Source organism: Cebidichthys violaceus, unplaced genomic scaffold (genome assembly GCF_023349555.1).
Source record: "Cebidichthys violaceus isolate CVI_PGR_0920_01 unplaced genomic scaffold, fCebVio1.0.p SCAF_29, whole genome shotgun sequence".
NCBI classification, from domain to species: Eukaryota; Metazoa; Chordata; class Actinopteri; order Perciformes; family Stichaeidae; genus Cebidichthys; species Cebidichthys violaceus.
Genome location: NW_027176472.1, coordinates 1,888,960 through 1,898,959, shown reverse-complemented (window position 1 = coordinate 1,898,959; position 10,000 = coordinate 1,888,960). Strand labels below are relative to the sequence as shown.

At 40.3% G+C, this 10,000-nt stretch overlaps 1 protein-coding gene across 12 annotated transcripts in view; it reads left to right on the top strand.

Annotated features, from left to right (window-relative positions):
* Window positions 1-10,000, top strand: part of ptprt (protein tyrosine phosphatase receptor type T) — a 204,831-nt gene that overhangs the window by 31,375 nt on the left and 163,456 nt on the right. For all 12 annotated transcript variants that reach the window (XM_068722019.1, XM_068722016.1, XM_068722018.1 and 9 more), the window contains exon 2: window positions 752-877. In XM_068722019.1, coding sequence (XP_068578120.1) covers window positions 752-877 — 126 coding nt within the window. The remainder of the gene's footprint in view (window positions 1-751; window positions 878-10,000) is intronic.

The following is a 10,000-nucleotide window of genomic DNA, read 5'->3' as shown; positions in this document are numbered from 1 at the left end:
GCTTCAAAACACATTAAAAGGGTTGTGTGTCAAAGCATATGTGTAATTAGAGAAGCACAGAGCTGCAGGCGAGCAGAGAAGGCTAATGTGCTGGAAAATGTCTTTTATTCAGGCCATGAAATACCGATGAGACTCTGAGACTTAATCATGTTGACATGTGACGCTTTCTCTTCATCGCCCTCTTCACGTCTCCTCTCTGATAAACTCTGTCTGTCGCTCACTTCATGCTCATAACTTCATGCTCATAACTTCATTACTATAATACTGTGAACAATTCCAGAGCAGCTTATTAAAAGCTTATTCAAGTGATTAGAGATGCGCTTTAGAAACATGTACTCGGTTGGAGAATTAAATCACAAATATGGAGAATAACAGAAGCTGTGAGGACTTTCATTGCATCAAACCCCATCTTTAATTGTTTTAATCAGCCGTTTAATGGAGTCACACGCTTTCATTTAGTTTTATTAATACCGCTGGAATCTGAACTTCCTCTATTTGCCACACAGGAAACCATGCATGCTGGACATGATGTGTGTGTGTGTGTGTGTGTGTGTTGTGCACGACATGTACAATCAGCTGATCTCATGTGTTTGGTCTCTTTGGTTGAGATATTGAGACACTATGGATCCTCACAGCTCATGGTGGTCCAACGCAACTATGTGTTATTATTGTGAGTCCACCTTCGATACAGGATGCCGAGTGTGTTCAGTGATTCATGAGTAACGTTTGCACGTTTCCTCTCTCTGCTCAGGCGGCTGCACCTTTGAGGAGTCCTACAGCAGCTGTGGATACAGCGTTTCTCTGGGAACCAACGGATTCACCTGGGAACAGGTGAACTCCTGGGAGAAACCCACCATGGACCCCGCCCTGCCCACCGGTAGGGCCATGTGTTTTTATATGACGTCATGCCCGAATGAGCTGTTTAATGATTCTACTGTCAGCAGCATTAATATAATACATAGTTCATATTATAAACATTCTTAGGACACCATGAAGCTGGAAAAATATGAATCCACTTCCAATCCAAATGTATTCCTTTCACTTTTTGTTTTCATGTGCTGCATGAAGATTAATGCATTAAGAGGCCGGTTGGTTTTCAGGATGCTTCTTTGTGGTCCAGAAACAATAGAAAAGCGACTCGATGTGTTTCTTTGTGACGGTAAAGAGGAACGTCGAGTCGGTTCAGATGTGTCTTTTGTCTTTTTAAGTTCGGTTTAGATTTTACAGTAGATAGTGATGAACATGAATCTGTGCGTGTTAAGTTCTTTATTTTGGACCAGTTTCATCCAAAAATCCGAACGATTTCACTCACATGTTGGTCTCTTTGTTGTTTAAGTTTGACATCCATCAGAGAGAAGCTTGACATGTGACGTCTCTCTTAGTTTAAATGTGTTGACGTCACAATAGTTTAAATGTGTTGACGTCACCTTAGTTTAAATGTGTTGACGTCACGTTAGTTTAAATGTGTTGACGTCACATTAGTTTAAATGTGTTGACGTCACGTTAGTTTAAATGTGTTGACGTCACATTAGTTTAAATGTGTTGACGTCACGTTAGTTTAAATGTGTTGACGTCAAATTAGTTTAAATGTGTTGACGTCACATTAGTTTAAATGTGTTGACGTCACAATAGTTTAAATGTGTTGACGTCACATTAGTTTAAATGTGTTGACGTCACGTTAGTTTAAATGTGTTGACGTCACGTTAGTTTAAATGTGTTGACGTCAAATTAGTTTAAATGTGTTGACGTCACGTTAGTTTAAATGTGTTGACGTCACAATAGTTTAAATGTGTTGACGTCACATTAGTTTAAATGTGTTGACGTCACGTTAGTTTAAATGTGTTGACGTCACGTTAGTTTAAATGTGTTGACGTCAAATTAGTTTAAATGTGTTGACGTCACCTTAGTTTAAATGTGTTGACGTCACAATAGTTTAAATGTGTTGACGTCACATTAGTTTAAATGTGTTGACGTCACGTTAGTTTAAATGTGTTGACGTCACGTTAGTTTAAATGTGTTGACGTCACGTTAGTTTAAATGTGTTGACGTCACGTTAGTTTAAATGTGTTGACGTCACGTTAGTTTAAATGTGTTGACGTCACGTTAGTTTAAATGTGTTGACGTCACGTCAGTTTAAATGTGTTGACGTCACGTCAGTTTAAATGTGTTGACGTCACGTCAGTTTAAATGTGTTGACGTCACGTCAGTTTAAATGTGTTGACGTCACATTAGTTTAAATGTGTTGACGTCACCTCAGTTTAAATGTGTTGATGTCACAATAGTTTAAATGTGTTGACGTCACGTTAGTTTAAATGTGTTGACGTCACGTTAGTTTAAATGTGTTGACGTCACGTTAGTTTAAATGTGTTGACGTCACAATAGTTTAAATGTGTTGACGTCACCTTAGTTTAAATGTGTTGACGTCACGTTAGTTTAAATGTGTTGACGTCACGTCAGTTTAAATGTGTTGATGTCACATTAGTTTAAATGTGTTGACGTCACGTTAGTTTAAATGTGTTGACGTCACGTTAGTTTAAATGTGTTGACGTCACGTTAGTTTAAATGTGTTGACGTCACGTTAGTTTAAATGTGTTGACGTCACATTAGTTTAAATGTGTTGATGTCACGTCAGTTTAAATGTGTTGATGTCACATTAATTTAAATGTGTTGATGTCACGTTAGTTTAAATGTGTTGACGTCACGTTAGTTTAAATGTGTTGACGTCACGTTAGTTTAAATGTGTTGACGTCACGTTAGTTTAAATGTGTTGACGTCACGTCAGTTTAAATGTGTTGACGTCACGTTAGTTTAAATGTGTTGACGTCACGTTAGTTTAAATGTGTTGACGTCACGTCAGTTTAAATGTGTTGACGTCACGTTAGTTTAAATGTGTTGACGTCACGTTAGTTTAAATGTGTTGACGTCACCTCAGTTTAAATGTGTTGATGTCACAATAGTTTAAATGTGTTGACGTCACGTTAGTTTAAATGTGTTGACGTCACGTTAGTTTAAATGTGTTGACGTCACGTTAGTTTAAATGTGTTGACGTCACGTCAGTTTAAATGTGTTGACGTCACGTCAGTTTAAATGTGTTGACGTCACCTTAGTTTAAATGTGTTGACGTCACGTTAGTTTAAATGTGTTGACGTCACATTAGTTTAAATGTGTTGATGTCACGTCAGTTTAAATGTGTTGATGTCACATTAATTTAAATGTGTTGATGTCACGTTAGTTTAAATGTGTTGACGTCACGTCAGTTTAAATGTGTTGACGTCACGTCAGTTTAAATGTGTTGACGTCACGTTAGTTTAAATGTGTTGACGTCACGTCAGTTTAAATGTGTTGACGTCACGTTAGTTTAAATGTGTTGACGTCACATTAGTTTAAAGCTCAGTGAGTCACATATGGACCCTAAAGGGCTTCTGGGTGAATTGTCGGAGCTTCAGTGTCTGAGAACCAGTTGAGATCTTCACCAGTTCATCATCATCGGACTGACGTCTTCATTTTTTTCTTTCTCTCTTTCTCTCTGATTATCATCATGTCATTCTCAGCCTAATGATCCTACCCCCCTTCTCTCTCAGTCACGTATTATCAGTCATGTCAATGATTGCTCTCCTCCATCACCATCACCATCACCATCATCACTGTCTCTGACACATCTGTCAGCCTCTATTCACACACTGAGATCTGTTGTGAATCTGTGAAGCTCTGACAGTCTGTCTCCATATCCGTCTGATGTCAGTTATCCGTCTGATCTTCGGGTGGTTGTCGGGGCGATAGCCATCACTTCCTGTTTCCCTCCTCAGATAGACAACCCATCGACTGAGCGCTCTGGATCTGATGAGACAGGAACAAATAGTCTGTCTCTGGTCTTTAGTCTTTGTTTCATGATGTAGAGTCAGCTGATGGACTCATACTGGACCAGAACCATGTTGAATCCATACAAAGACATTTGTGTCCAAAGAGCTGCAGGTCTCCGGGAGAAACCAGCTCTTTCTTTATAGTCATACACAGCAAGGAAGAACATGAAGTTCTAGAACCAGTCAAAGCTCAGATGAAATCTCTTTAAAGCTCAGTTTAAATGTCTTTAAGGCTCACTTTAATTATCTTTAAGGCTCAGTTTAAATATATTTAAGGGTCATCTTAAATATTTTTAAATCTCAGTTTAAATCTTTTTAAGGCTCAGTTTAAATGTCTTTAAGGCTCAGTTTAAATATCGTTAAGGCACAGTTTAAATGTCTTTACGGCTCAGTTTAAATGTCTTTAAGGCTCAGTTTGAATGTCTTTAAGGCTCAGTTTAAATATTGTTAAGGCTCAGTTTAAATATCGCTAAGGCTCAGTTTAAATGTCTTTAAGGCTCAGTTTAAATGTCTTTACGGCTCAGTTTAAATGTCTTTACGGCTCAGTTTAAATGTCTTTAAGGCTCAGACTCCCTTGTGGTTTCTACCTGTATGATTACTCAAAGCTCTCTAATCCACCAGTTTGGCTTCATCTATTTATCTTTTGTCTGTTTGCCTCCGTTATCGGCACAGTTATTATCATATCATCTTCTTTCTCGCTTCACCTCCATAATATCGATGCGGTCGTCACAGAACGTTACTCGACAGCTTAGATGTGATGAGATCGGATCGTCTTTAGTCCACATAGTCCTGACAGTTTATAGATTGATTCTTCCTCCATCATCTCTTTATCGACATGGAACAATAGAATCCTCATCTCTGACAGATTATAGATTAGATCACCTCCACATAGACATAATACGATTACACATAATATCTATGAATTATGGGACATACATTTCTAAATATGAACTACATGGAGAGACAAACATGTGAGCCGACCCTGGAGGACATGGAGGACATGAAAGACATGGAGGACATGGAGGACATGAAGGACATGAAAGACGTGGAGGACATGGAGGACATGGAGAGACAAACATGTGAGCCGACCCTGGAGGACATGGAGGACATGAAAGACATGGATGACATGAGGGACATGAAGAACATGGAGGACATGAAGGACATGGAGAGACAAACATGTGAGCTGACCCTGAAGGACATGGAGGGCATGGAGGACATGGAGGACATGAAGGACATGAAAGACATGGAGGACATGAGAGACATGGAGGACACGAAGGACATGGAGGACATGAAGGACATGGAGGACATGTAGGACATGAAGGACATGAAAGACATGGAGGACATGAGAGACATGGAGGACATGAAGGACATGGAGGAAGGTGTCGTGGTGACAGCAGTGTGTCACATATTATTTATCACATGTGTGTGTGTGTGTGTGTGTGTGTGTGTGTGTGTGTGTGTGTGTGTGTGTAAACACACTCGTAAACACACACTGCTGGGATTATGACTGTTGTCTGAAAACCAAACAAACGATAAACATGAGAATTTATTCCACTGTTGAACTTTTCACAAACCTGCAAATCACCAAAAAGAAAAGGGACCCCCCCCCCCCCCCCCCCCCCCCCCACACACACACACACACACACACACTCTTCTCTCTCATTACCTTCTGGCTGCACGCTGAGCGAGACAAACTCACACCAGCAGCAAACATCAAACATCAAAGCAGCTGATGTTCTGAGGTCCCGTCTGAGACATGAAACATGAATGGGGGGGGGGGGGGGGGGGGGGGGGGGGTTGTTCGATAGAAATGTATTAATACATTCAAAAAACACCATCTGTGTACTTGAGCATCCTCAGGTTCTGAAAGATAATCAAAGACCTGTTTGAAACAAAGTGTGTGTGTGTGTGTGTGTGTATGTGTGTGTGTTGATGCTGATTGACACACTGTGAAATAGAAGGACAGACAGCGTGTCCATGCGCTCATGAAGAGAGTCTGAACTGTGTGATGGACAAACTAAAACTGAACGAGAACATCTCCTTCATGATGACAGAAACGAGGAAAACGAGTCGGTTAAAACACCACTCTGTCCATTCAAAGAGACGGACGTGTCCGTAGAGACGGGACGAGACAGACACGGAGTCTGAAGTGAACGTGAGACAATGAAGACGTGGAACTGAATCAAAGAGGCGACGGAGACGGAGGACAGTCATCGATATCGATATTTGTATTCTACGCTGCAGAATAAAAAGTACTCAGCAACAAGCTAACGTCCATAAACAGAATCCTGAAACCTTCACGGTGCTCAGAGACGTTCTATCGTCTTCTGCTCCTGCTGTAGCTCAAAGAGCAATAGACGAAAGGACAGAAGAGTTTGTGGTGGAGTCTTCTTATGTCCCCGGATATGTCTCCTGCTGTCCTCCAGCTCCACATCACCGCTGTCTATGTTCAGAACCGGAGGAACCTCTCGTTGTAATCCTCATGACGACGCGTTCGTGTTCCTCTGCCGTGACAGAGTGGATGAAGATTTAATGACCCCTGAAGGGAAGTGGAGTCTCTGCAGCAGCTGAGAGGAGGAAGCAGAAAGGAGGAGAATTAAAAGAAGAGTAATTACAAGGGAAGAAAACGAGCGCTCCTCGCTGACAGCTTTATGAATGAAATATTCACAGCTATCGTTTCCTCACACAACAGAACCACTGTGGTCTTAGAAGTGAATGCTCTAATATTTTATTAATATTCTAGTTTTAATACATCCAGACAGAATTCCCTCTACAAACGTGAGGACACAGAATCCACTGGAGACACTCGTTTCTAATTCAGCGTTTTGCAGGTTTGACAGACAAATGAAACGTGTCTTTTTTTCCTCCTCCTCGAGGTGTTGGGTGATTTTAAAGGAAAGCTAGCCAGAGCTAACAATGCTAGCGGGGTGTGTGTGTGTGTGTGTGTGTGTGTGTGTGTGTGTGTGTGTGTGTGTGTGTGTGTGTGTGAGAGTTGATGTTTGCACTGACTGACAGTCCAGGAGCTGAACCATGTTTGAGAAAGCCTCACAGCTCTTCACTCTTTCTTTGATGACTTCCATTCTTTCATTTTCCTCTCCCTCCCTCCTTCCCTCCCTCCCTCCCTCCAAGACCTCCTTTCCTCCTGAGGCGTCTTTGTCCTAAATTTGCTTCTCAGTTTCCGTTGATGTTATTTTTTCAGATTTGACAGCTTGACAGAAATGCATGTTTGAACTGCGTCGAACGTCTCAAGTTGTATTTTGACATTTTTCTCGATCTGTGTGTGTGTGTGTGTGTGTGTGTGTGTGTGTGTGTGTGTGTGTGTGTGTGTGTGTGTGCCTGTCAGAGAGGCTGAAAACAAATCAGTACCAATCAGAGAGCCTCACCATTCAGCGGTGACACATATTTAACACAAACACTATCGTGCCTGGTTCAAAGCTGCCATCAGTAATAGACTTCTGAATTACAGCGTGTCACAGCGCTGTAGCATTAATCCACTGTGTGTGTGTGTGTGTGTGTGTGTGTGTGTGTGTGTGTGTGTGTGTCAAGTGGCTGCTGATGGGTACAGAGGTTAAATATCCCGTTGCTGTTTTGGGCGCCGGCGGTGATTCGAGGGTCCTTGTCGAGGCCGACTTGATTGCATTTGTGATTTGTGGGCGTGAAGGAAGCAGCGATGGTTTGAGAATAATAAATGGAACAGAGCCATAATGACACAGAGACAGACAGACAGACAGACAGACAGACAGACAGACAGACAGAGGATAAGACAAAAAGACAGAGAGACAGACAGACAGACAGTTGTGTTGTCCAGTCGTCTCCATGCTGCATGTCTCTGTGTTGATCTTCAGAATAATAAATAAAGTTTTGTAATAAAACCAGTTATTGTCTCAAACTGAGGCGGAGAGGAGACGGAGTCTGAGAAAGAAAACATTCAAAGGTTTTTATTAAAATAAAGCTGCTTGTTACAAACCAGAGGCCATATTTAATCCTGGAGTTTAGTTCATCCTGACATTTTAAACTTCACAGTGAAAAAGTAATCACACCAGATTTTTGTTGGATTCTGGATCATGTGTTTTGAGCAGTTATTTTTATATTGTTATTGTTATTATTATTATTATTATTATACACACTTCAAGCTTAATCCTTATATAACTCTGCATGCCAAGTGACCCGATTAATGCAGGATATTAAGATGATTTAGGAAGCAACAGCCTCGAGTAAAGGAAGTTTAATTATGATAATATTTAAAATATTGGAGGCACTGTCTCTCATTGTCTGCATCTGGAAAAGGATTTATAAGAGAAAACAACAACATTAAGTCAGGCGACGTAGTAATATGTGTACAATTATGATATTTATCTCTTGGACAAGAAACCTGCTTCAGTTTTACAATTCAAAAGAAAACCTTTTGACTGTGTTCACCTGTAGTTTAGTTTATAAAGACGTGGTTCAGATCATTACACTCTGGATCAGGTTTAAACCAGAGTACTAGACTAACTTACATGTTAGGTTCTGCTGCTATCACTCTCATACACTTTACACTGTCCGATACTTTACACTGTCAAATACTTTACACTGTCAGATACTTTACACTGTCAAATACTTTACACTGTCAAATACTTTACACTGTCCGATACTTTACACTGTCAAATACTTTACACTGTCAAATACTTTACACTGTCAGATACTTTACACTGTCCGATACTTTACACTGTCAAATACTTTACACTGTCAGATACTTTACACTGTCAGATACTTTACACTGTCAAATACTTTACACTGTCAGATACTTTACACTGTCAGATACTTTACACTGTCAAATACTTTACACTGTCAGATACTTTACACTGTCAGATACTTTACACTGTCAGATACTTTACACTGTCAAATACTTTACACTCTCCGATACTTTACACTGTCAGATACTTTACACTGCCAGATACTTTACACTGTCAGATACTTTACACTGTCAAATACTTTACACTGTCAAATACTTTACACTCTCCGATACTTTACACTGTCAGATACTTTACACTGTCAAATACTTTACATTGTCAGATACTTTACACTGTCAAATACTTTACACTGTCAAATAATTTACACTGTCAAATACTTTACACTGTCAGATACTTTACACTGTCAAATACTTTACACTGTCAGATACTTTACACTGTCAGATACTTTACACTGTCAGATACTTTACACTCTCCATAACTTTACACTCTCCATAACTTTACACTGTCAAATACTTTACACTGTCAGATACTTTACACTGTCAGATACTTTACACTCTCCATAACTTTACACTCTCCACAACTTTACACTCTCCACAACTTTACACTCTCCACAACTTTACACTCTCCACAACTCTGATACTTTACACTCTCCATAACTTTACACTCTCTGATACTTTACACTCTCAGATACTTTACACTCTCCGATACTTTAAACTCTCCATCATTTTATACTCTCCGATACTTTACACTCTCCATTACTTTACACTACCCATGAATTTACACTCTCAGATACTTTACACTGTCAGATACTTTACAATAATCGATACACACCACTAATAAAATATACATGTGGGGGCTCATATGTGTGTCTAAAGAGAACCAAGCAAACACACACACACCACTTATCTGGGGGAGCAATAAACACCCATTTTTAAGACCAAGCCAGCATATAAAAGCCTCGGATCACAGAAGTAATGGGTCCCTGTAGTCCAGTGATAAGTCTCTGGTTATATGTGTGAGTGTGTGTGGGAGGGTGGTTGGAGAGAGGGGGAGAATAGGGGAGTCACGCTGAAAGGGACACACTGGAACAGCCTGGAAGAAAAGATGAGACATCAGTGTGTCCTTTTCCATCTAATCTGAGCTCCTGATTCCTAGTCCTCCTGGCTTTATTGGCAGTTAGTGGTTAGATTATGGTCCATATTATATTCTGTGTGTGTTTTAGATTATGTTCCATACACCCAGCTGTGGGTTCCATTTTATATTCTGTGTGTGTTTTAGATTATGTTCCAGACACCCAGCTGTGAGCTCCGTATTACATTTTTCTCTCCACAGCAGCGGTGATGGCGAGTTATAAGAATAGTGGTAATAGTCTCTGAGTGATTTCCTGCTCGAGGCGAATGGAGCGGA